Here is a 27,315-nt window from a genome sequence, read left to right on the forward strand (position 1 = left end):
TCTTGTTCTTGCTCAAGTCTTGCACGGTCAGTCTTGGTCTTGGTCTTGCTAAAAATACGCGGTCTTGTTCTTGGTCTTGGTCTTGCAAAAACGCAAGAACAAGACCAAGACTGCAAGACCAAGACTGAATTTGGGCAACACTACATTGAACGAGCAAGATGCACATTGTTTCGATACTCAGGCTTCACAAACGATTGCTAATGGCAAAGGCCTACAACTGATAGGCAGTCCTAAAGACAGCGTAATGACGAACATCAGCGACAACATCAACCCATATAAATACGAGAATCAGATTTCTCGGATGATTTCTGATAACGAAAATCTACAGGTACAAGTAACTAATAACTCACAGAAGACCAAGAGATCAACAAACTATGAGTCTGATAGTTTCACCGGGAACAATCCATCCGTAGATCCGTTCATAGGTAAATGTATTCGATCGAGCACTCTTGATGAATGTGACAATTGGAATACATGTGAGGACTGACGCGGAAAAGCCGCAAAAGAACAGCAGATAGTGTCAGAACCAGAAGAATCTCGGAATAAGGTAGAAGTTGAGCAGAAAACACATCCGCTTAAGAGGACAGCCGAGTCTATTAAAAGTCCGGTTAAAAAAAGACGTAAACCCACGATGCTCGATGAATGCCCGGGGTGGAAATATATCAAAAATGTAAAGTTCGGTAAGCTTCCGTTATTTAAAAATGGTAATTCTTGTCCTCCTGTAAATATGGGACAATATTTGCTGAACGTGAGGAATACTTGTGCGTTCGATTCGATATTTCAAGTGGTTTCAGACGCGATCGCTTCGAATAAACAGTACTTCGAAGAACTCGAGGAGACCCTTAATAGCACAATACAGTTGGCTCAGAACTTAATTCAAAATAAGCGACAACTCTCGATGACAAGTTACAGAGAAAGAGCAAATATACTTTCTAAATTGTTACTTTTTAATATTGTACAATTTACGAGAACGACGACACGCCTAGATGCAACATGCAATGTTGCATACTTAGCGCAATATCTATTTGTGAATGTGCCAAGTCATAAGACAAGAGTTTCCTGCCAATGCGGTGTAACGAGGCGTTTCAGAGTTGCCCGTCACAACGGCACACAACCGTTATTATTTCTAGTTTATGCGTCCTCGGCAGGGTGCTCCAACCGAACTCGATACAAAATAGGCAATAACTACTTTCAACTAATTCTTTCTTTTTAAATTCTGTATTTCGCGCTTCGGCGCACGCTAATAAGGTACTTGGACAACAACGATCCCGACCGCCGAGGTACGGATAGCTATCGTTTCCAGCTCTCGACGACTTCGCCTACCGACGGTCTAATCAGACTATACTGGCTACCTTGGTGCACTTCTCTTGCTACTGGGATAGCATCCACCCGAACCTTCCGTATCGCCTCGACTGCCGGTGAACAGGGAGATAAAAATCCTCCCAACGGCCGAGGGCACCGCTCCTCAAGGAGGAACCAGCCGCCCGCTCTATCGGATGCCGTAAGGATGGCGTGAAGGGCAGACCGTAGACTACCATCTTCCGACTTACCGGCCTGGTGCCGGACCGACCCCAAACCACTACGTCCAGATTGATAAAGCCATCGTTCCGAGGATCGACGCAGCCTTCCTGTCGGCACGGACTAATTGTGTGGGTCGTGGTCCACTGTGTAGTGGCAGTCGGCTACTGCCTGTACAAAAGCCGGTGGAAGTGAACAGTGAGGCATCACTCGCCACTCGATAATTCTGACCGAGAGGCACCCTGTGTATGCCTCTGTCAAAGAAGTCCCCGATGATAGGCAACCTGGACAGTAAACTGAAGCAGCTATTAAATCGTACGAGTTGGTGTCAATGACGAAATTACGAGCAGCACATTACGCCACATCTAGCGGTCATCTTCGAAAACGCATGACCACGCCGTAACCAATATTCGCTACAGAGGGATGGCCTATTTGCGGTGGGGGTCAACCAACCAATCAAAGAGAAGAAGAATCACCTCACGACAACCGCGAGATCAGCGAGCCGAACTCCGACCTCCTTCTATTCTACGCTTGACCTGCTGGGTGACATCAACGAATTTCTACATCCTCCCGATTCAAGCTATCGATACTTCTTCCTTTATCGTTATCGTTTCTATCGTTCCTATCGTCTTCTATCCCGCTACCGTTTCATTATTATTATCGTTTTGTCTGCCGATAGATTCTTTCCGTAAATTCAAGTTCCTTCTTTCCTTCCTATTTTCTTTTGGTCATTATAAGTTTTATTTAAATTAAGCTCAGTGTTGTGTGTCTGAGATCACCTAGTAAGGTAAGGCTTCTGCCTCTGTATTGTATCATTACGAAGTTGCTCATAATTTCTATTCTTTCTTATGGTATTTATCGGCTTTACGTGAATCATGGTCCACGGATTAGAGTTGCAATAAGCCGCCGTGTGACTGCATGATTTCGGTCATTAATATCGTATTTATCGTTTCTTGGTTGCATCGTGCGATGCCAGTTTTATGTGAATCATGGTCCACGGATTAGAGTTGCAGTAAGCCGCCATGTGACTAAATGATTTCAGTAATTAATTATTTTCGTGTCTGAGCGACCTCGCAACTGCCGAATAATTAATTCTTTTGTATTTGTAACTTTTCTGATTATTTGTGAATTCTATTAGCCTGCTTCTGTATTTTCTATCGTATTTTCAGCCCTATTGGCGTTACGTTTCATTTCATACTTTTTTGTGATAGTAGTATGCCTTATATTTCATTTCTGTTATTGCTTATTATATTTTCATTTATTTTTGTGCCTATTTTATCGTATATCGAGTTCCTTGGAGTATAACCGAGCGTAGAATCAGCCTCCAAATATTACCGCACCCTTTTTCTATTGCCATTGGCGATTTTATATTATTTTTGCCTGTTATTCTTTTCTCCGTACCTTGTTAAGTCAAGTTCTGCGTATTATTCTTGATTCTTTTGTACTGCGGTGTATTTAGTGTATTTCTTTATTTTATGAACTCTCCGAATTTCTCACTCTCTCATAATTTTGTATTTTGTATTCTCTCAAAAGTTATGTTTAGGAATTCATTATTTAATTCCTCAGGTCCGTAATCATTATAAATTATTGATTCTATCGTTTATGAATAATTCTACCGAAAGTTATCTAGTCGATCGTTTACTCTACCGATTTTGTAAATTGTCAATGATTGTCAATCTCTCGTACTGGTTATAATCTATGGTTAATTCGTCGTATTATCTACCGAGCTATCGTTACCTACCAGGAAAGTTCTCTCGTTTCTAATTGACAGAATAATAATTTTCGTAGCGTCATTTGTAACTTGGGTAAGATCACGTCGCCCAGTGACGTGTAGTTCAAGTAAATTCTTGCATTATATCGCTTCTCCCGACCTACGTTTATTTTTCTCTGTTAACTACCGTCTCTCGTTTCAAAGCTACCGTTCAATTCTATTCTACCGAGATCTTTGTGAACAACGATTGCTTATTTTATTAACTACCGCTGTCGATACCATTTCATTTGCCTGTCTCAACCATGTAACATTCCCGATAATATATGATCGATTGACCTGTTCATTTTTCCTGACTTGAGTTCATTCTTTATTTCATTATTTTTTTTAATTCTGTAATTATTGTTAGCTGCCTTGAATACCGCCACTATACCAGTTCGTGTGAGTAACTGAGCCTAGCCAGCCATACAACGGGTTCTCTATTCATTTTTCTTACGGTTTTGTGTTATTTTTATTGATTCGTATTATTGTTTGAAAATTGACGCTAACGCGTCTGGCGCCCAACATAATTGATTTTGTTATAGTTTAATATTCTGAATAAGTGGAGAATCGCGCCAAAGTGTCAACGGTAAGTCCTCCTTCGAGGGTAACAGAATTTAGCGTTACAGCGGATATCGCTTGGACACCCCACACATCATGCTCAGCATCAACGTTGATGTATTATTGTATGAGGGGTTCAATTTCATGCAAAAGGCAATAGACGAGGGGCACTTAACAAAAAGATCGTGTCGGAAGTGTCATAGCGCCATTGAGGATGAAATAGAATATGGACCACACGTAATTATTGATACTACAGTTTTAACAGATGCTACTTACAGGGCCAGGAATGACGGTCTTCGCCACACTCTTGAATCCATCGCTAAAACTGTTGAGTTGAGGATATAATCTATCGACTAGCCGGTCTCGTGCACTATATTCCGAGTTACTACATGGCCTACGTAAAATCGGGTATGTATTGGTACGAGTACGACGATATACGTGCTACGCATGTAAATGTTAAGTCGAGCAAAGAAGTGAAGCCCCATCTAGTGGTGTACATGTACGCAGGCAATAAGCATTAAGCAGACACCGCAATCATTACAACATTTTTCTTAAAAGTCTACCATATCTCTAAACGAATTTCAATCTCTTCAGAGAAAAGCACGATCGGAAAATTCGAATCTTGGAAGTGTGAGGTCTCTGGTTCATATCTCGATGTAGTTTATTTTTTTGATTTTTTCAATCCCTACATCATGCACAAGTAATATAGAGTGAAATTATCTGAATTAATAGGTACTTCTTCCTCATACCTCACAAGAAAGATTTTTATTCTCATCACCACTCACACGAAAACCGTGAATCATTAGCCAGAAATCTTAATTTTTCGTTTCTAAAAGATACTATTCAAAAACAATAAAAAATTACGGTTTTCGATGCAAATATCACGATTTTTCAAGTGGGTGATGATAAAAATAAGAAGTTTTGCGTTTTCCATAAGATATAAGTGTAAAGAAGTTATTAATTCATATAATTGTTCTACATTTTGCATGCGAATGATGTAGGGATTGGAATAAAGTGGAAACAAATCTACAGCAAGACTTAAGGCGCAGACCCCGCACTTACGCGAGTCAAATTATTCAAAGTCGATTTTCTCAAGAACGGCTGAAGATTGGTTTGACTTATAATGTTCTTGTCGTGACCTTAACATTTAATGAAAAAAATCGTAGCATTGTATTACTGGTGGGCTGACACCTCATGTGTTCTACATTGTGAGTAACATAAAAACAGAAAAGAACAATAAAATCCGAAAAATAAAAGAAGGCGAATTTTTTTTTTTTTTTTTCAAGTCAAAAAAGTATTAAATAGAATCAAATCTGTCTTATCTTACAAAGAAATTTTTCATTCTAGTTACCACTTACACGAAAATCGTAATTCATCAACTGGAAATCGTAATTTTCTGTTCATAAAAGCTGAAATGTAACAGAAAAAAAATTAAGGTTTTTGATGCAGAAATCGCGATTTTTCAGGTGGGTGATGATAAAAATAAAAAGTTTTGCGTTTTCGTAAAATATAAGTATAAACAAATGATTAATTCTTATAATTTTGATACATTTTGCATTGGAATGATGTAGGGAACAGAAAAAGTAAAAAAACTATAGTAAGATTGAAAGCGCGCAACCCGCGCTTACGTGACTCAAATTATTCGACGTCGATTTTCTCAAAAACGGCTGAAAATTAGTTTGACTCATAATGTCCTTGTCGTAACCTTAACATTTTGTGAGGATACATTATAGCAGCGACTTTCTGCTGGGGTGACACCTTGTGTGGTAAACCACGTGAGTAACATAAAAACATGAAGAAAAAGAAAAAAATACAAAAAAGTAGATAAAAATTGAAAAAAAAACGAAAAAAATTTTCTAAATATTAAATGGAACCAAATCTTACCACGTCCTCGTCGTTGGTTCTGGGTAATGCAGAGAGTAAGGATATGAATTTGCAAACAAGTTGTCCACAAAAACATACAAAATGTACATTATACAGGTGTAAATCGTCATGGGAAACTTTGAGCGAGTCTAGAAATCGTGCTCAAACACCAGTAACTCGCTGTCGTATAGCTGGTGGATAGTTCAGAAAAGGCTGAAGGCCAAATGCTATTCAGTATTTCGTGAGATGACTGAGCTGTCGGTTAAAATGTCGAGAGACCAGAACTCACACCGAAGTATCAGCATCTCACTGTCATATTCGCGATGTCCAAGTGAGCAAAAAGAGGGATTGATGATTTGCGATCAGAGTGGTGAGTTTTGCTACTCACCACTTTTGAAAAAACAACGCTTTATTATTATATCTTTTTTTGTCACATTCTATCCCGACTTTTCCATTTGTAAGGAATTCATAGCATGCCAGCTTTCTTTTGTTATTTCAAAAAAATAATTCAAACCCTCGTCTATCGATGCAAGCGTATGCTAATGGAAGTCCAATGAGTACAAGAATTGACCAGAAGCGATATGACTTCGCTAGTTGCACTTAGGAAATACGACCGGTATTGATAAACGATTATTATTGGAAGATTTTTGGAAGCCGGAACTATTCTCGGTAATTATGCAAAAATGGGGCTCCACACAAATTTCAATGCCAAATTTTTTTTTGGTATGGACGCCTTTATTATGTCACCGTTAATAATATTCAACCGGTGGAAGCTGATATTTTTAATTATTTTCATAAAATATGGGGTTTTGAAGTTTGACGAACCGCGCGATAATTTCGGGAAGTTCTAAACGGTTTGACGCCTACATTGGCAATGTAGGGGGATTTGTCAAAAAAGCCTGCCTGAACATGATGCTGAAGAAATACCCCCTTCCCCTTAACCCCCTCCCCCCCCATGGCCCCCATAAAAGCTCGTCCCCAAAAAATTCTTTATCTCGTATTAATCAAGCTTGTAATCGCGGAGGCTGATATTTTGAATTATATCCATAAGTATAATATATAATTTAATCATTTCCGTATATTTTATTATTTAATTATTAATTATTTAATTATTTAATTATAAATTATTGAGGAGGAGTGCAGTGGCTTAGTGGGTGAGGCTCGGGGTTCGCACGCAGCGGGCTTGGGTTGATCCCCCCACGGCCGACACCAATAGAATTTTATTCTATGTGTTAATCTGCAATCCACGTAGTGCGGAGTTCCACAGTATCAATCCATGTCCCACACCTCTCTGCGATGAGTGGGTGGTCGGGGTTTGGCTCGGGTAATCTCTCGCAAGGCGGTTCTTATCGCGCGATGATGGTCCCTCGGCCAATCTTTGACTTACCCATGGTATCGCAGGGGAGGAGGTATACCGACCGAGGCACCCCTGGAAGTCCATGCTTGGATTTACTCGCACTGACGCTAGAGGGGGGATTAGGTAGGCAACCGACCCGTATCGGTGGTTGGTTTTTCTGCGAGTTTTCCCAACCACTCTTCGGCGAATGCGATATGGGGAAAAAAGAGTGCATAGCGGCTGTAGACGTGGAGCACAGGAGGAAAGTTCGGGGAGTAAAAGGAAGCAGAAGCAAGCATGAAAGGTAGTGGACCTAAGATAAAAAATGGATGCCCGTCTAAAAACCCAAGCAGGTACAGACGTTGAATTCGAACTTTTTTAACTATTAATTATTTAATTATTAATTATTATTATTTATATATTGATTATTTAACTATTTGATTTAAAACTTAATTATTTACATTACATTCAGGAATGCATATTTTATGAATCTCACCACTTTTTACCTTCAGTTTAGGCGTTGACATGCACAATAATACCCTATTTTATCGCGTGTTTCGTCAAATTTCAAGACCCCATAACTTATAGAAATAATTAAAAATATCAGCCTCCGCCGACTGAATATCACTCATGGTGATAAAATGAAGGCGTTCATACGAAAAAAAAATTCCCTGCCAAAATTGGCGTAGAGCCCACCTTCTGCATATTTAACATGTTAATGATATTTAACAACTCGCTGGAGCTCAAAACTCGGATATTTGTATCAGCATGTCACCGTTTCGTTAATATTACGTTTTCAATAATTGTTTATAATTACTGGGAGAAGGCTAAGGACCGGAACTGTGCTCGGGATTGCGTACGGGCACTACTCTTAATATTTAGGACCTTGTTACAACCCAGAACTTGGATTGTTGCATCAGGATCTCACAGTTTTGGTCATTTTACGTTTTCAATTGTTGTTTATAATTATTGAGAGAAATCTACGGACCGTAACTCTTCCCGACATTGTGTATGGTCACTCCTACTAATATTTAGGACCTCGTTAAAATCCAGAACTCGGATTGTTGTGTCAGCATCTCACAGTTTTGTTAGTTTTAAGTTTTCAATAATCGTTTGTGATTATTGAGAAAAAGCTACAAACCGTAACTCTTCTAGAGATAGTGTATGGTCATCACTACTTATATTTAGAACCTCGGTGACGCCCAGAACTCTGATTTTTGCATTGACATCTCACAGTTTTGTTCATTTCACGTTTTCAATAATTGTTCAGAATTATTGAGAGAAAGCTAAAGACCGCAACTCTTCTCAAGATTGTGTATGGTCACTACTACCAATATTCAGAACCTCGCTAAAGCCTTAAACTCCTACTTTTGCTTTAGCATCTCACGGTTGCGTTGGTATCACATTTACACTAATTGTTTATAACGATTGTGGGAGGGCTTGAGACCCCAACGCTTCTTTCTTGTCTTCACTTTCAACACTCATACAGAATTAAACCTATTATGTCGACCGATCCCTCAGACACTCCAAATCGACATTTAAAATCGTATTACATGGGTTTTGTGCTTATAATTCATTTTCTGCGGAGTTTAAGCTACAGAACTATTCTTAAAACTTGTCTGTACAGTAGAACTCTCCAGATTCTTACTTCTCTATACTCAAATATTCGAAATACGATGAGATGCTGACATGTGTTTTGCGAAGTTGGCATCTCATTTCTTGAAACACGATTTAAATCGCTAAATCGACAGAACTATTGTTAAAACCTATCAGGAACTGTAGAACTATAGTGGATGCCAGTAAATATGGAGCTCATATATGAGATTCTAACATTTGAGATGCTAGGTTCACATACACATCAATTCGCTTGATTTCGCCGCTGATAAAATTATACACGTTGAAAGTGGCAATGTAGTTTAGTTGAAGGGGATGGGAACATTAGAATGACAAAATTTCACATTTTCTTTAGTGCATTCTCATGAAGCTCAGATCTTTCTTTGATCGCTTCCCAACGATGAGACCAAATACCTGTCCCTGTATGGTGAGCCACATTCGTCACCAGGTTATCATGGCTATCGCTGTAAACAACGCGAATGTTTTTTTCGTGAGGCTCATCAGTTTTGTATGGAAAAAATTTAATTTTTACGAGTTTCACAATGAAAATGAGTCCGAAGGTTACTCAAGAAGAGAGAGGTTTTATTGGTGATTGCAAGGATCAAAATAGAAACAGAACAGTATTTGCCACTACCAGAGAAGAGCTAATAAACAAAAGATAAGAAAGACAGTAGGCTGAAGATCTACTTGCCGATGCTGAAGTACTGCTATCTTGCCCATTAATTGCGGATTGGTGGTGCGTCAAAAAAAAAAAACGATATTTTCACGCAATAAAGCAGTCATGAAACTGTAAATGCGTTTTTTTCGAAACCAAGTTTTTGAAAACAGTAAACATGATAATTTGATAATTATTTGATCAATTCACTTGATATTTGGACGGCATATGCTTCATTCTTTTCTCTTGGAATTGAGTTGACCAGATTTCTGATATTTTTTTTCTCACTTTTTTAACTCGAATAAACGTGCAAAGAAGTGATGAATTGTTGCTTTTTTTTGTTTATTCGGGCGCCATTTTTAAAAATTTTAGAAAATCAATAATGTGTTCAATCAAAATTCTAGTTTCATATCTTGACTTTCAAATGACATTTGGATTTTTTGTTTCAAACCAGCCGCTTATCCAGAAGGCTATCCACCGCCGAAAAAAGGCTTTTTCAGGAGTGCCATTTTAAATGTTTCCGATAAAACAATTTGCATATACATATATTCAAATATATGTACATGCATGAAAAAATGTAATTTTATAAATGCAATAGAATCACAACAACAACAAAATATCGGCGTTTCTTTCGGTTTCCAATGTATCCATCCGCCTTAATACGACAGGCAATCCGTGTACCCAAAGGGATTGCGTAATAAAGAATGGGATTGAACAATATACATTCACTGTAAAGAATTTGGTGACACACGGTACACAATTGACAATAGTAAGAGTAATAATTTTACTGTAAAGTGGCGAGGTAAAGCAATTAGTTTTGATTAAAATAGTACCAACACACCTGTAAAGCTTCCGCCTCGTCTCTCCGTTCGTCTTCAGTGTTCATAGTGACAAATCTAAGAACTAGCAAATTCAGAGAGGCAGCAACAATGGCCAAACCGAACAGAATGAAGATCAGAGCGAACATCACGTATTCTGGCTTGTTGTCCAACGCATTGTCCTTCTGGAGGGCAACCATATCGCCGAAACCAATTGTCGTCAGCGTAATGAAGCAGTAGTAAACTGAATCGAAATACGACCATCCTTCATATCTTGAGAAGACTGCGGCACCCCCAGCAATCGTGAGACTGGAGAGTGTCGTAACAACACATATCAGATTCATTTCTGATGCCTGAAACTCAAAAGTTCTTCCGTTACATTCCGTTATAATTATTAATAATTATGTGTTCTAAACAGTACTTTATACCCAGGTAGCCAGTTAACGCCAAGATGACATACAAATTATTTACCTCCCCGAAAAACATACTGCGTCCGTTTGTATCACAGTCACATTATGCTGTGAAATTGATCGTACAGCTGTATTATTGCGTGAATTTTACGTAACAGTAGTGCATTACTAATTTTGAAACATACCTGAGATATGCTTTTTTATAGTATTATACGTCACTATTGAGGTATACTACAATGAGCGATATACAAAATTGTCGTGACAAACGATTCCCTTTGTGCATTTCACAAGTTTAATGTAGTTGTCAAATAATATAGATATTACACTATTATGTATCTATTGGCCACTGTGACATTTGGACTGATCATATTAACACGTGGTAGACATTTGATGTGTCTGTGATCTTGCACGTAATAAGTACGTGAAGACATTTAAGCCTTTGAAACTAATATCTGGTCCTACGAGTTTTGAGCCAGATGATTGTTAAGGATTGGTCCACGTATTTCATCAATTATATTCCTGTTCACTCACTTGTATATCCTTGCAATTGAGAAGACGTTTCACGCTTTGTATAACAACTGACGAAAACTCGTTGAGCCGTTCGCCTATACTTTGAAACATGACAAGACCTAATGGAATACCCACGATAGCGTAGCACATCGTAAACAATTTACCACCTATGGTATTTGGTGTAGAGTGTCCGTATCCTGTAACAGACAAAAAAAAATTATGAGTATAAGAAAAAAAACAATTCATGTGCCTGCATCCGTTTAAATTTCAGGGGGTTGTACCCTCAGAAAATGGTGAAAGATAGCAGACTATTTATTATACTTTTGTCTTGCCTTTCCAAGACATTTTTCTAGATACACTAGATCGTCTAGTTTTAATTTGCATTTTAGTGATGTTACTTTCAATTTTCGTTATGATCGATCTTTAAAATAAAAGATCAAACCTTTTCAATATAAAAAAGAAATTTCTCAGTAAAGGTTGGCGTGGTGTTACTGAAGTGCCATCTGAATTTCATCAATCTCCGTCGACTTTTTCAATTGATCGAGAAGCTTGTCACAGTTTATACGAGCGATATTTCAGATTAACAAGAAGATAATAAAGGGGACGGAAATTGAGAGAGATGGTTGAATCTGGTACGGCTATACGCGCACGCAACGAGGATGCTGCTTTAATCTATCGATGCAATGTGATACTTGATTCGCTGTATGAGATCAACAATTAGTCACTGTTATGTGTGCTTCACGCTTACCAAACTGTATTTCATTTTCGTGCAAATCACCTATTAGTTACCAATAAACATATTATATGAACAATACGCCAGTAAGCAAGAGTTCCTAACCCTGTATTAACAAAAATATTATTGAATGGTTTACCAATCGTAGTAAGCACCGTAGTAGCGTAGTAGACTGCCCCAGCAAATTTCCACTGCTGACCTGCCTTGTGTGGTTCCGTCTTCAGCACAACCGTTTCCATCACCTTGAAGTCGTCCTCGCTTATATTGTACTTCCGTATCACCATTTTCTCTATAGCTGCACGTAAAATAAAAGATCATTATTATTTGTATTTGTTGAATACGATACGCAATTGCATGTGAGTGTGTTAAGGGTAGATATAAACTCCAATACTGAAAATTTGATCAACAAATCCGATTATGGGATGGTGAAAGGAGCATTGAATAATGTGATGGGTACAAAACTGTCAAAAAATGCGTCCAAACCTCCATGCAATGATATACTTTTTCTAACAATAAAAGAAAGGAATGAACATCTCCAATTTGAGGTAGAACAAAGACCAATTGACATCGATTCGAGTCGACGAACTAACTGAAAGTTTAATAAATTCGGTACATTTCTTTCTTTACTACGAACAATTTCCTATTTTACCACTCGAATCACAGATTTTGTGGCTCCGATTTGCGTTTGTTGCTGGAACGGGTGATTCCTCTTTCGTACTTTGAATTGCCGTAGATCAGTGCGAAAACTGAAGTTATTTACTGAATTCTGTTACCTGCCTTGAAGTTAATTATTGCGCATACCTTTCATGAATGTCTACAGAACTGCTTCAATTATTTACAAGTATGTCAAAACAACGACCAGTATGCCGCATCAATTCGTAGCTTGAGGAAGACAGGGGCTCTATTCACTTCAACTGACAAATAATGTAAACACTAAATTATTCGCTCGTTTCCTTTGCCGCATGTGTAGTGCATACATTATCCTTAAACGGTCGAAGTAGAACCATGAATTATTAGTTTCGATGTTTCGGCTACAGTGTAGGCCCTCCTTAGGACATATTGTTTTTTTAACACCTACACATCGAGAAAAATACTAAACATTTTTTCAAAAACATAGTCAAAATTATGCTAGTTCTAAATCAGATCGCTCATAGTGTTAACCTTGAAAGTTTAATTATTTTGATTTTGCCAACAATCATCAGGCTACTATTTACAGAACGAGCACAAAGGGGGATCTAGACTCCGTTTACATTACGTAATGAAACAAGAAAACCAAATAACATGAATTAAAGTAGTAATGCCACAGTCAACAATCAAAAGAATGGTCAACTGAACTGCCTTGCGTTGAGAATACATTCAGATTAAACTAAATAGTCTGGTTTAATTTATTAGGACGCAGGATCAAACCGTCTCTGTTTCTCCCCCTCTTTCACATCTCCATCCGCAATTGATCAGTCAACGGAACAAATTCATCAACGCTAGCACACGTGTGTTCAATAAGACAGAACTGACCAAAACAGAGCAAGGAGAGAGAAGAACCAAAAGTGCAAAGAAAAAGATCAGAAATTATCAATATACAATCACTCCGTTAACAGTACTATCGGTAACTTATCCTAGAGACTAGCATCGATGAAAAGTTTCACATAGGTGTCACTTAGATTCTTAACATCTTGTCTGCGATTAACAGAGTCTGTATGACTCACAATATTGCACATTTCAAGCACTGGACGCTTATAATAGCGTAGTTTTTCATGCAGAATATTGACATTATTAAAATAAAACGAACGATCAAATCGTACTACGTGTTTAATTAGAGCTGTATAGTGGCCTTCATAATCTTTTATGATGTTCTTCTGTTCATTTAATCTTACTGCAATATGTCTGCTAGTTTGACCTACTTATGGTTTGTTGCAATCTCTGCAGATCTTATAAACAAAATCAGAGTACTTATTTTTAGGTAACATATCTTTAACTGAATCAAACAATAGGCGCAAATCCTTCAAGCTTCTCTTAACAAGTTGTACCTTGTACTTCTTAAACGTACGATTTGAAGACTCGGATAACCCAGCAAAGTAGCTCAGCAACGCGGGTTCTACTCACAGATTCCTGTTACCGACACTGACCAACATTCTCCCCAGACTCAAACCCTTTTCCGCGATGACGTACCGACTTGAGGTTGGAACCGTGCAACCTTACCGACAGTTGTATCGGTCGACGGTAAAAATCGCACTCTCTTACCGACAATTCTTATCAGTCGAAGGTCAAAATCCTGCTGTTTTACCGACAATCTTACCGACCGAAGGTCAGAGTCTTTATGTGATGCTCGTCTGCCGACGGTGGAGGGTGCAGTGGGGGCGAGAACTTTTTTACCGTCCCGCATTCTTTTCTCACGATAGGACTGTTGATGTGTAACATTAACCACTTCAAATTCCTTTCCCACGGTGGGACTGCTGATGTGTAACATCAACCGACCCCACATTCTTTTCCCACGTTATCAACCACGTGACATTCCAAAATTAATAGTTCCAAGAATTGTTTTTCATCCACTCGGATATCGCTGATGTGTAACATCAACCACCTCACATTCCTTTCCCACGTTATCAACCACGCGACATTCCAAAATTAATGGTTCTGAGAATTGTTTTTCACTTACTCGGCTGTCGGTTTAATATCAACCAAGTGACATTTTTTTGGCTTGTAACTGTACTGTGAACTCTACGATGAATTTTGAACGGGTTCACTCAAGACCAGAGTGCAAGGTCGACCGATAGCCGCGGTATATTCAGAGCCATGGATCTGCGGTGTTGGGTTACTATCGCTCTAAGGATGCTAAAAGGTGCGCGCGCATACACAAACATACGTACAGCTGCCCTATAAAAAGTAAGCTCATCGCTGCAAACGATCATGAAGCCTCAACTTGTCAAGTATACGTGAGAGAAAAGCTCAAGATGGAATCCGCGAAGTGTTTGAGATTGATCGATATTATGGAATCGGCGTACAAAATCTTGAACAAATCATCATCAACAGTAGAGATTTAGAAATAGATAAAATTTGGAAGTCGAAATATTCGCCTTCTGAAAAAAATTTTGCGAATGGCTTCATCGATTGGAGGAAAGATGAGAATTATCACAACGGTCGGACTCTTGAAAGCGCTCGCGGAAAAATTCAAACTTCTTCAGAAAACGGGTGTAGGTACGCGAAAAGTAAGAAGAAGCGATCGAGTTCACTGGAAAGATTTGGAATCGGCTTTTGAGGGGAGAATTCCAACTGGATCCACCGTCAATTTGAAGCATAAAGATGTGGAGGGATTTCTAGAAGACGCGAAGGTACTAGCTGTGACAAGACTAAAAAACGCTCTGACGAAAGACAGGAGCTTGAAAGCCAACGTTATCCTGGCTTGTAAATTTGAAGTTGGAAAAGATGATTACACGGTGGAAGAGATCAAATTTTTGAATACGAGAAATGAAATCATTCTCCAGACAACGGATATCAACGAATGGTTCATAGAAAACGCGACAGAGCATTTGTTGAAAAAGGTGGAAGATATCCAGGAAAAGGATTCAGACTGGTCGCTGACTGAAATAATCAATCTGACTGTGAATATCAACAAGTACGTGCCACTACGAGGCGGTGTGTTCACGTACGACCCGTTACCTAAGCATATCAGTGATAAAAAGGCTGTGGTAAACATCAGAAACAACGACTCTCACTGCTTTCTTTGGTCGGTCACCGCAGCTCTGTTCCCAGCCGACAACAACAATCCCAACGCGACCAGCTCGTACCTGCATTTTAGCTCAGTGCTACGGTATGATGGTATAAAGTATCCTATGTCTCTGGACAAAAACACCATTTTAAAATTTGGGAAGCTTAACGGTCTTTCAATTTACGTTTATGGTATAAAAAGTGTAATAGTACCTATTCACCTGAGTCAGAATGAGTCTGATAAACCTGTGATTCATCTCTTAGCTATAAAAACTGAAATCACTGACGATGACGATGATGATGTTGGTATGGAAAATTATGAAAAAAATTGAATCTTTCATTTGACTTATGTTCGAAATCTGTCTCGATTAACGAGTTCTTAAATCTCTGAACATAAACGTCATACTTGGTTATGTGATAGGTATCTATCACACTTTCAATCCGAAAAGTGTTTGTTTAAGCATAATGTAGATTGCATGAATTTAAACAAAACCAAAGTTATTCTACTTACAGAGGGGAAAAAAATTCTTAAATTTAGGAATTTCAAATATAAAGGAACCGTTCCGTTCTGCGTTTACGCAAATCTAGAATGTTTATTGCAGCCCACTCTCAAAAGTTTTGGGGAAAATAGAACAATTTGTCAGAAGCATCTTCCGTATAGTATAGCTTACTATCTACATTGTGCGTTTGACGATTCGCTTTCTGAATGTAAAATAATTCGTGAAGAGACTTGTATTCAATGGTTTGTGAATGAGTTAGCGGAATTGGCACAATCGTTAGAAGTTTATTTCAAAACTGTTGTACCGATGGAACAACTCAATTTCAATCAAATCAACGAATTTCATTCAACAACAGTGTGTCACATTTGTGAAAAACCGTTCACACTCACAGACGTGAAACATCGTGATCACTGTCAATTCACGGAAAAGTACCGTGGTGCTGCTCATCGAGGTTGCAATCTAAATCACCAAAATTCTCACACAATCCCAGTGATATTCCACAATCTGTCGGGTTACGATTCACATTTTCTGATCAAAGCACTGGCTACATCGTTCGAGGGCACAATCGAGCTTCTATCCGTAAACACAGAAAAGTACATTTCTTTTACAAAATATGTCAAGGGGACAGATATGAAGTTTAGATTCGTACCGTTTCATGCCCAGTAGTCTTGAGAAATTAGCAACGTATCTCGGTGATGATCAGAAATCAATCAAACGAAAATTTCATCGTAGCTCAGATGAATTTCAGTTATTGACCAGAAAAGAAGTGTTCCCGTACGAATACATAGACAGTTGGGAGAAGCTCAAGGACAGAAGGCTACCATCCAAACAACAATTTTACTCAGAATTAAATGATCGGGATATATCAGACGACGACTATGCACATGCATGTAAAGTTTGGCAAACTTTCAACGTTCAAACTTTGGGAGAGTATTCGGACTTGTATTTACAGACGCACGTGTTTTAACTGGCCGACGTTTTTCAAAACTTTCGACGGAGCTGTTGGACGACGTACAACCTGGATCCGTTACATTATCACACCTCGCCCGGTCTGTTGTTTGATGCGATGTTAAAGTGTACCGACATCGAGCTCGAGCTTCTCACCGACATAGATATAGTTATGTTTATCGAAAAAGGTATTCGCGGTGGTGTGTCACAGTGCTCGAACAGATACGCAAAGGCTAACAACAGGTACATGGGGGAGGCATTCGATCCTGAGGTCGAAGAATCTTATCTCATGTACTTTGACGTTAATACGGTGTTGTACTTTGTATTTGTACGGTGCTGCTATGAGCTTTGCTGTGCCACACAGTTCCTTCGAATGGTTATCAGACTTCGGACAATGCGATGTTCTTACCATCTCGGACGATGCGGAGTTTGGTTACATACTGGAGGTGGATTTGGAATATTCTGAGGAACTGCATGAAATTCATAAGGACTTACCACTGTGTCCTGAGCACTATACATATACCTCCGATCTCGAATAGTAAGCAACCGAAATTGACGCCCACGCTACATTCCAAGAAAAACTACGTTGTTCACAATAGCGTTTTGAAACAATGCTTACAATTAGGCTTAAAATTACTCATAATTCACGGAGTTCTGAAATTCAGACAAACCGCGTGGCTCAAAAAATACATAGATTTGAATACCGATTTGCGCTAAAAATCTCACAACGAATTCGAGAAAAATTTTTACAAACTGATGAACAACGCAGTTTTTGGCAAAACAATGGAAAATGTTGGGAAGTATAGAGATGTCAGGCTGATCACGAAATGGGATGAAAGATACGGTGCTGGAGCTACTATAGCCAAAACCAATTTTCACAGCTGCACCGTTTTCAACAAAGATATAATTATCGTCGAAATAAGTGAGACGAAAGTCAAGTTGAATAAACCATTGTATGCAGGTTTCTCCATCATGGATCTGGCTTAAACATACATCTACGATTTTCATTACAATTATATTAAACGGAAATTCGGCAACCGAGCAAAATTAATGTATACGGATACCGACAGTTTGATTTACAATTTTACCGTCCCCGACATATACGAACATATGAAGAAGGACTTGCATGAATTCAATACGTCTGATTATCCGCTTGACAACGTTTATGGAATGCCTCTAGCAAACAAAAAAGTTCACGACTTGATGAAAGATGAGAATAACGGGAAGTTAATGTTTGAATTTGTAGAAATAGGAGCTAAATTATACGCATTGCGAGTCTTGGGGGATGAGAAAGACAGTAAACGGGCCGAAGTTGTCAGAGGATCAGCGTTGAGAAAATTAACTTCCAACGATTATTTGGAATGTGTTTTTAACCGTGAAAATTTGTCTACAAATCAGCATATGATATTAAGTCAAAAGCACAAGGTATACACCGTAGAACAGCAGAAAGTGGCACTTAGCTGGAATGACGACAAGCGCATCGTGTTTCAAAACACAACCGACACGCTTCCGTGGGGCTACAAGCCTGCACCTTAGCTGTGTAATTACCGTATTGTAATCTATGTAGGACTTAATTTATAACTGTATCATGATGTATAAGATATTATTATGTAGGATGGTGAATAAGAACGCTCCGAAATATGGAAAATTGTACAACGATACATATGTCTGTCGATTGTCTCAAAAATAAAGATGCATACTTGTTATGTGTCGAATATGAAATAAAGAGGCACATACGTTTTTACAAAAAATTCATTTATTCAGATGTCACATATCCGATTTGTTCGTCCGACTGTTGTGTGTATTGTCGAAACCTAACCATTTAATATATATTCTTCTTCCACGCTTCTTGAGCACCTTCTCCACCAGACAGATATCCAGATGTTTAACCTTGAGGTGCACTTGTTCGTAGAAACCACCAGCTATCGGTTTATCTCCGTAGTCTTTCAGCTTGTACGTCATAGGATGAGTATTTTCCACTCGACTGATCGTGAATATTTCAGTCGTTTAATTCGGAGTGTAACTTTTCTCGAAGATATTTTTGAATTTGCTGATTCGAACTTTGTCACCGGATTTGAGTTTTGCCGATATGGTAGGTATCGCTCGAAGCCCTCCGTACAACTGACGTAATAACAGACTTTCGTTTGCAACGGTGACATCCGACGGTTTCATTCTTATGGTTCGGTGTTTGGCGTTGTTGTAAGCCGAAACCAAATCAGATAAGATGTCGAGCCACTTGTAGCTTCCTTGAATGCTGAACCGTGTCCACATTTTACCTTTCAGCGTTCGATGGAAACGTTCACTGATCGAAGCCTTCAAATTACTGTACGTGGAGTAAAGTTTGATTCCGTAGCGTGTCATAAGCGATTCAAATTTCGAGTTGTAGAATTCCGTTCCTCTCTCGACGTGTAAATTTTTCGGAACCCGTCCTTGGACAAGCACAGATTCCATTGCCTTCGTAACATCATCTCCAGATTTGCTCTTCATCGTTACAGCCCACGCATACTTTGAAAAATTATCAATGACTGTGAGCATGTACTTGAAGCCTTTGTTTTCTCCAGCGTATGACGTCATATCAACAAGATCCGCCTGCCAGGTCTCGTTGATGCCGCGCATGTCTACACGTCGACGTGGGTAATTCCGGCGTGCAGGCTTATGCGGTTCTGTCACTAGTGCTCGCATTTCCTCGTTCATATTTCAACGCTTTCAGTCAGGTGTCCGATTTAGAAACGATTTCTGCGTTTTGAATCGACAGGTCCCTGCCTGTTTTGAAGTCTGTGTACAAGGTATTTAAGGCTTTCTCCGTGGTGAGCGCCGAAGCTTTGATCATTTGATCAAGGTTGTCGATTTGTTTTTGCAGCACGTTGAATTTTCGTTTTGAGATTTTTAAAGTTACAGCATTGCTCGGCTCTGCGGGATCTACGACGTTGCACAGTCTCTTGTTCCGTATATCATAATGCCCGTCCGCTGTTATTTGAAATCCGACACCCGGAGGCCGGCAAATGCTCGCGGCCGTATTTTCATCCAGATGCCGTCCAAACACGTCGACGCTCATCTCGGTAATGAATGCAAAAACGATTGGAGCTGTTTAATGAATGATTCCTGCTTCGCGTAGTTCTTCGATAATGGAGATGATTTCGTTATTGCGGCTCGAAATTTCCGCTGCCTGAAATGCCAGAAGTAAACGAAGACGCTCCATTTACTGGTTTGGATCATCTCAGAAAACGCATTCCGTTTCAATACCTTGTCGAGTGATCGTAGCTTGCGGAAGTAGACCTTTACACTTTCGGCGAGGTGATGGGAAATGATCCATCAATTCGGCAATAACATTTCCTAATTTCTAACTGTTATCGTTTCGAACAGCCCCGTCGGATGAGTAATACTTTTTATGCGCGTTCTTTGCGAGGATTATGTTTTTAAAATTTTCCCGATCTCTGGCGCTCACAGAAGAACCGTCAGGCTTCTTTTCGAACAAAAGTTCCAGCAAACCCTTCGTTTTCGGGTGATGCGTATCGCCAATACGAATGTAATCACTTTCGAAAGATATCAACGAATCACCATTCATTAGTCCGTTTGAGAGGTTGCGTACACCGTACGCGTTGTCCAATTTACTTTTCGTCTTCGCATCTCTCATCAGTGCAAAATACTCATCCTTGATTTTCTCGACCGGTGTTTCTACGATTGTTTCATCTCCTGCCGAAGCAAAGGAATCGTCCATTCCCGAGACAGTTTCATTTTTCGTTTCATTTTTCGTCTGCTTTATTTCTTCTTTAATGTCTTCCACCTCTTGTTTTACAGGTTTCGTATCTTTTGTAACATTCACCAGTCCTTGCAACGAAGTTACTACTGGTTTGAAAACGTCACTCAATTTCTGAATCGTAGATTCCTTGCCCGACTTGAGCAATCTGTGTTTTCGACGGATCGCAGCACTTGCTTGAGCGATCTGATGTAAGACATCTGTTTGCTTGGAAATTTCAGAGCTCTGCATGTTGACGCAATTGATTCTGCAACGCTACCACGTCTCTCGCTCGAAAACGTTGGATTTTATTTCTTTTCCAGGCTAACAAAAGAATCGAGTTCCCTCCTGTATCGTCCTTCGTTGAGCTCACTGTCTTTGTCGATCACCAGAAACCCGTACTTCTCACCGTTCCAGCATGCAGAGCACACACTTTTAAACTCTGTGTGATACATATCGATGTTTATATGGTCGTTGTATACGTGTCTCAGGTTCATATCGTCTTGTTTGAATAATACGAGTAAGTTTACGTTGTCGCGCACGAGATGTTTGGGAATACGCGCGGACGTCTGACAGAGATAAAAACAGTGAACGCCGTGATGTCTACCCACGCAAAAGTACGCTCTTATATTGTCCTGCTTCTCGCACGCTACATCGTCAAATATGATCATTGAGTTGGGCCCTGCTTCTTCCGGTGTAATCACTTGCTCACACTCGGTAAACGCAAAATACTCCGTATTCTCAACATGGTCCAACAATTGCTTTAATAATTGGTATTGAGGTTGATTGAGAGATTTTGAGTAGATGTAGATATTTTCAAATCTGAGTCCGTTGGGATGTGATAAGTGTGAGCAACGCATTAGTTTGACCACAATACGACGGTCCACAGAATAATGCACGTACACTATTCGGGAGTAATTCACGGTTTCGTTTGTGCCTTCTGACATTTTGCTCCGAAATTTTGTCGAAATTCATCACGGAAAGCTTAGTAGGTTGTTTCTTGAACCGCATCTCGGACGTGACTGATCCGAGCCGCTATAAATATCCCGTCTTGAAGCACTTTTCTTCAGTCAACGCACGAACATGATCGCGTACAGAGGTAAACAAAGCAGCAAGCGGCAACACCGTGCTCAAGGGTCTGGTGAATAAAATCATCAACAGCCTTCCAGTCAAATTGCATGTACCTGGTTATCAGTACTGTGGGCCTGGTACAAAATTAACAAAGAGACTCGCACGGGGTGATCCGGGAATCAATCTTCTCGACACAGCTTGCAAGGACCACGGCATTGCTTACTCGCAGAATCGTGAACATCTTGAAGTTAGAAACGAGGCTTATAGGGTGGTGGCTGAGAAAGCTTGGAAACAGGTTCTCGCAAAGGACGCAAATTCGGGTGAGAAGGCAGCCGCTTGGGCAATAGCTAATACAATGGAAATAAAATCGAAACTTGGAATGAGAATTCGAAAATCAAAGCTTGCGACCTTGAGAATAATTATAAATGCTGCAAAACGTTCTATGCTTCCAAGTAACGATGCAAAAATAGCTGTCAAATCTGCGGCGGAGGGAGCTGAGAACGCCGTTGAAAAAGCGGGTGGAAAATGTGAAGTGCGAACACCTCGCGTCCTTCCAGTACCTTCAAAATTCGGTGGTTTTCTATCGTTTCTGATTTCTATTTTTGCTGGACTCAGTGCTACAGGCGCGTCAGCCGGTGGTGCGGCAGGTATAGCAAGAGCTGTGAAAGATGCAAGTTCTGCTAAACGAAAACTGGAAGAGAGCAGACGACACAACAAAACTATGGAAGCTATCGCGTTGGGCAAAGGGCTTCATATGAAACCGTATAAAACAGGTCTTGGTCTCCATCTTTCAAAAAACTAGATGCAATGCTACCACGTCGAGCGTTGACTTATTGGCACTTGTTGAAATATGCAAAAATCTTCAAGGTTTTGCATTTCCGCGATGTTTTCATACGAAACGAAATGCCCGAAAACGTTCCACGAAAAAACGAGTCATCTATAATCAACCTTGACGACAAAGACGATCCGGGAACACACTGGGTTGCATACAAGAAACGCGACAATAATATCATTACTTTGACAGGTTCGGCAACCTTTAACCACCCTCAGACCTCATAAAATACCTCGGCGTTGGTAGTGATAAATACAATCATAAAAGGTACCAGGATTATGATACATTTGAATGCGGAAACTTGTGTCTGAAATTTCTAAGTGGTGAGCTATATAAACATGGTGGGTGATTCATCAAAGTCAGTCTACCACTCGCAGTCATGGATGATTCTTTAACGTTAACGATTTCGGGAACCTCTTTGATTCTTGAGGCACAATATTTCCCACCGATCGAACTTGCTCGTGATAAAAGTTATGCTCTTGGCTTGGTAGAATTGTTAACCTTCAATTCAATTCCCAACGTTGATGTTGGTCACAATAAAATTTACGTAGCTGATAAAGTGATCACCATACCTACCGGCAGCTACGAGATCGAGGACATAGAGAAGTATCTTCGAAACGTGCTAAGAAATACAGATATCAGGCTTGCCATCAAACCCAACAATAAGACATTACGCAGCGAAATCACATGCAACCACACGATCAACTTTGAGCCGAATGATCTCATTGCTCAACTTGTGGGATTCACATCACGTGTATTGAAGGTTGATAAGACTAACGAATCAGAGGTGCCTGTAACTATACTCAAGGCCAACGTGTTGCGAGTCGAGTGCAGCATTACAACGGGCGCCTACGTCAATGGACACAAAGTACACACTATTCACGAGTTTTTCCCGACTGCCCCACCAGGATATACGATCGTGGAGGTACCGTCGCACGTCATTTACCTTCCGATCACTGTCAGGACCATAGATCCCGTTCAGCTGTGGTTAGTGAATCAAAGCGGAGACCTGGTTGATTTTCGTGGAGAAGTTATTACTGTGAGACTACATATCAAATCGCAATAAATGATGGGAATTGTATATAACAGACTGTCAAAGAGTAGGTATATCAGTATGTCGGCTTGCCCAGATTGAGTCAGTCTTCGATTGATTACCCAACCGTTAACACCTCGAAACGTGGAGTTCCTGAGAGCTCCGGGTCTGAAACTGACACCTTTTGAAAGAGGAATTTCCCACAACTAAAATCCGATTTTGCTGTTTCATCATCTGCTACGTACCATGGTGGAAGAAATCTTAAACATTCAAACACGAGTCGTCTTTGACGAATCCGTTGCGCATTACGAGATTCACGCTCATAAACCTTACGCCTCGTTAACTTTCAACAACAGCGATGAAATTCGAATCACCGTTCTGCATCAGGATTTATGCATATTACCCAGCAAAAGTTCGGTACATATCCATGGACGGCTCCTCAAACCTGATGGTATAGCTACGGGGAATACACATCTTGTAAACAACGCGATCTGTCATCCTTTTGAAGAAATTCGCTACGAAATAATGCAGTTGAGATTGATAGAAGCAAAAACGTTGGCCTGACAAGTCTCACGGAGGGTTACGCTTTCCTGCACCCTAGTCAGACTTGGCTGATGAAGAACGCTGGATGGCTCGATGTTGAAGAGAAGAAAAAATTAACCGATGATAAGAGTAATTTTGACGTACAGATACCGCTCAGCATGATATGAGGTTTCTCTGAAGACTACTGCAAGATCGTTGTCAACGCTGAACATGAGTTCATTTTGACGAGATCAAGAACTGACGTCAACGCAATCATGCAGACTCAAGAGAAGGAATTCAAAATCACGACCAATGCATTGGAATGGCTAATACCGTATGTGAACCTCGCGGATCAGAAAAAAGTTGACCTACTAAATTTCATTTAGAGAGATCCGCTTATTTTGATGAGCTTTCGCAGTTGGGAATTGTATGAATATCCCTTACTTCCCACAACATCGAAACACGTTTGGACTGTGAAAACTTCGACTCAGCTTGAAAAACCTCGTTACGTCATTTTGGGTTTCCAAACAAGTAGAAAGAACAAGACCGGCAAGAACGCGAGTCATTTTGATCATTGCAATATCACGGACGTCAAGCTATCTTTAAACTCTCAATCTTATCCGTACGGTAACCTGAACCTCAACATGAGTCATAATCTCTACGCGGTCCTGTACAAGATGTACGCAAACTTTCATGCTACCTACTACGACAAGAACCCCGAGCCGTTGCTGACAAAGAGTGAATTCCTTGGAGACGTCTCCTTATTCGTTATCGACTGTTCAAAACAAAACGAATCTTTGAAGCACGGACCTGTCGAAAGCCGTCTTGAATTTGAAGCTGAAGCCAACTTTCCCGCTGAAACATCGGCGTACTGCTTGATTGTTCACGATCGTATTGTCGAATACAACCCGCTCAGTGGTGGGGTGAAAAAGTTGGTATAAAAGCTGACCCGTTCCCACCATCTAGCACAGTTCAAAGATGGAGCTTATCGTTGACATACAAGGCTTTCGTAGACCTTTCAACAATACCCTCGCATTAAAAGAATTGACTATAATTTCAATCTACTCGGAAGCATCTCCATCAATGTTTTCCTTCAAGCCACCTTACGAATGGGATTTACTGGACGTCATATACAAAAGCCAAAATTCTTGGTTAGTACGCGATTTTCATGGTTTACCTTGGAGCTGTGGAACCATTTCGTTAGAGGAAGTTGAGTGGACCATTTAAGACAGGCTGTGCAAAGCTGAAACTGTGTACGTAAAAGGAAAAGAAAAACGAGATTGGTTGCTTAAAACTGTTCCGAAAGTTCAAATCATCGACATGCTGGACTTTCACTGTCCTTCACTTCGAACCTTGCAAAAAACTTCAGCTGTGTCTCTAAGATGTGACGTGCATACAATACCCACCGCAATCTGTGCAGCACGAAACGTTTTGATACTTCAAAATTGGCTACAAAATCATCATACTGTTCGGATGGTGAGGGTGTACGATTCGTGTTACTGCGCAGAAGCGTCTACAAGTACGGTCCCGCATTCCTGGCGAATATATCATCCTGGTTATGATACTATGGAATAGAATTATTGTACTATTGTTCTGAAGTAATTGTCAACTGTACCCTAAAAATTGCACTCAATAAATTGTTTTTTGATGAATATTCATGAAATGCTTTTGCACCTTCATCTGAGCTCTTGAGAGATAATTTTTTTCAATACAAAGCTTATGCAAGATTCAACCTTGCTCTTCATACTTGACCAAGCTGTACTCAAACCGAGTTATGTTTTGCATTCCAGGGGCGATAGTAACCCAACACCGCAGATCTTTGGCTCTGAATGTATACTATCGCAGCTATCGGTCAACCTTGCACTTTGGTCTTGACTGAACCCGTTCAAAATTCATCGTTGAGTTCACATGACAGTTACAACCCAAAAAGAATGTCACGTGGTTGATATCAAACCGGCATCGAACTAAGTGAAAAACAATCCTCAGAACCATTAATTTTGGAATGTAGCGTAATTGATAACGTGCGAAAGGAATGTAAGGTGGTTGATGTTACGCATCAGCGATATCCGAGTGGATAAAAAACAATTCTCGGAACTATTAATTTTGGAATGTCACGTGGTTGATAACGTGGGAAAAGAATGTGGGGGTGGTTGATGTTACACATCAGCAGTCCTACCGTGGAAACGGAATTTAAAGTGGTTATTGTTACACATCAGCAGTCCTATCGTGGGAAAAGAATGCGGGACGGTAAAAAAGTTCTCGCCCCCGCTGCACTCTCTACCGTTTGCAGACGAGCACTACACAAAGACTTCGACCTTCGGTCGGTAAAACAGCACGATTTTGACCTTTGACTGATAAAAATTATCGGTAAGGCAGTGCGATTTTTACCGTCGACCGATACAACTGTCGGTGAGGTTGCACGTTTTTAACCTCAAGTCAGTACGGCAGACTGTGACTTCATCGCGGAAAAGGGTTTGAGTTTGGGGAGAATGTCGGTAAGTGTCGGTGACAGGAATCTGTAAGTAGAACCCGCGTTGCTGTGATACTCAGCAACATACGATATTGCAAAAAAGCTTTACAAATTATTGTTATTATCGTGAACTAGCAAGTTGTTATTGATTCCTAGGATCTTCCAACATCTATATTTTACAGTTTCATTTAATAAGTACACCGGGTAATCGTTCTCGTCCGGTCGGTTCCGTCTTACTGGACACACGTGTGCCAGTGTTGATGAATTTGTTCCATTAATCAATTAATTACGGATGGAAGTGTGGAAGAAGAAGAGAAACGGAGATGGTATGATCATGCGTCCAGAAAAATTTAACCAGACTATGTATCCTTTTTGGTTTGATCTAAATGTATTCTCAATGTAAGACAGTTCAGCTGACTAACCCTACGATTCTGGTATTTCTACTTCGATTTTTGTTGTTTGGTATTTATGTTCCAGTATGTAATGTGAGCAGAGTCCAAACCTCCATTTGTGCTTGTCATGTAAATAGTAACCTGACGATTGTTGGCAAAATCAGTGTGTATTTGTAATTGAACTTTCTAGATCAGTACTATGAGCTATTTAATCTGGAATTAGTAGAATTTTGAGTGTGTTATTGAAAATATTTTTGTTATGTTTCTCGATACGTAGATTATTAGTTAATAAGCAATATGTCCCGAGGAGGGCTTGCACTGTGGCCGAATCGTCGACACTAATA

At 39.9% G+C, this 27,315-nt stretch overlaps 1 protein-coding gene across 2 annotated transcripts in view; it reads right to left on the reverse strand.

Annotated features, from left to right (window-relative positions):
- The window catches only part of LOC138190738 (two pore potassium channel protein sup-9-like), a 1,051,447-nt gene that overhangs the window by 293,853 nt on the left and 730,279 nt on the right, over nt 1-27,315 (reverse strand). For both annotated transcript variants that reach the window (XM_069134932.1, XM_069134924.1), the window contains exons 7-9: nt 11,905-12,060; nt 11,054-11,229; nt 10,136-10,465 (exon numbers count right to left, since the gene is read on the reverse strand). In XM_069134932.1, coding sequence (XP_068991033.1) covers nt 10,136-10,465; nt 11,054-11,229; nt 11,905-12,060 — 662 coding nt within the window. The remainder of the gene's footprint in view (nt 1-10,135; nt 10,466-11,053; nt 11,230-11,904; nt 12,061-27,315) is intronic.

The sequence above is a fragment of the Neodiprion pinetum genome, chromosome 1 (assembly GCF_021155775.2).
Source record: "Neodiprion pinetum isolate iyNeoPine1 chromosome 1, iyNeoPine1.2, whole genome shotgun sequence".
NCBI classification, from domain to species: Eukaryota; Metazoa; Arthropoda; class Insecta; order Hymenoptera; family Diprionidae; genus Neodiprion; species Neodiprion pinetum.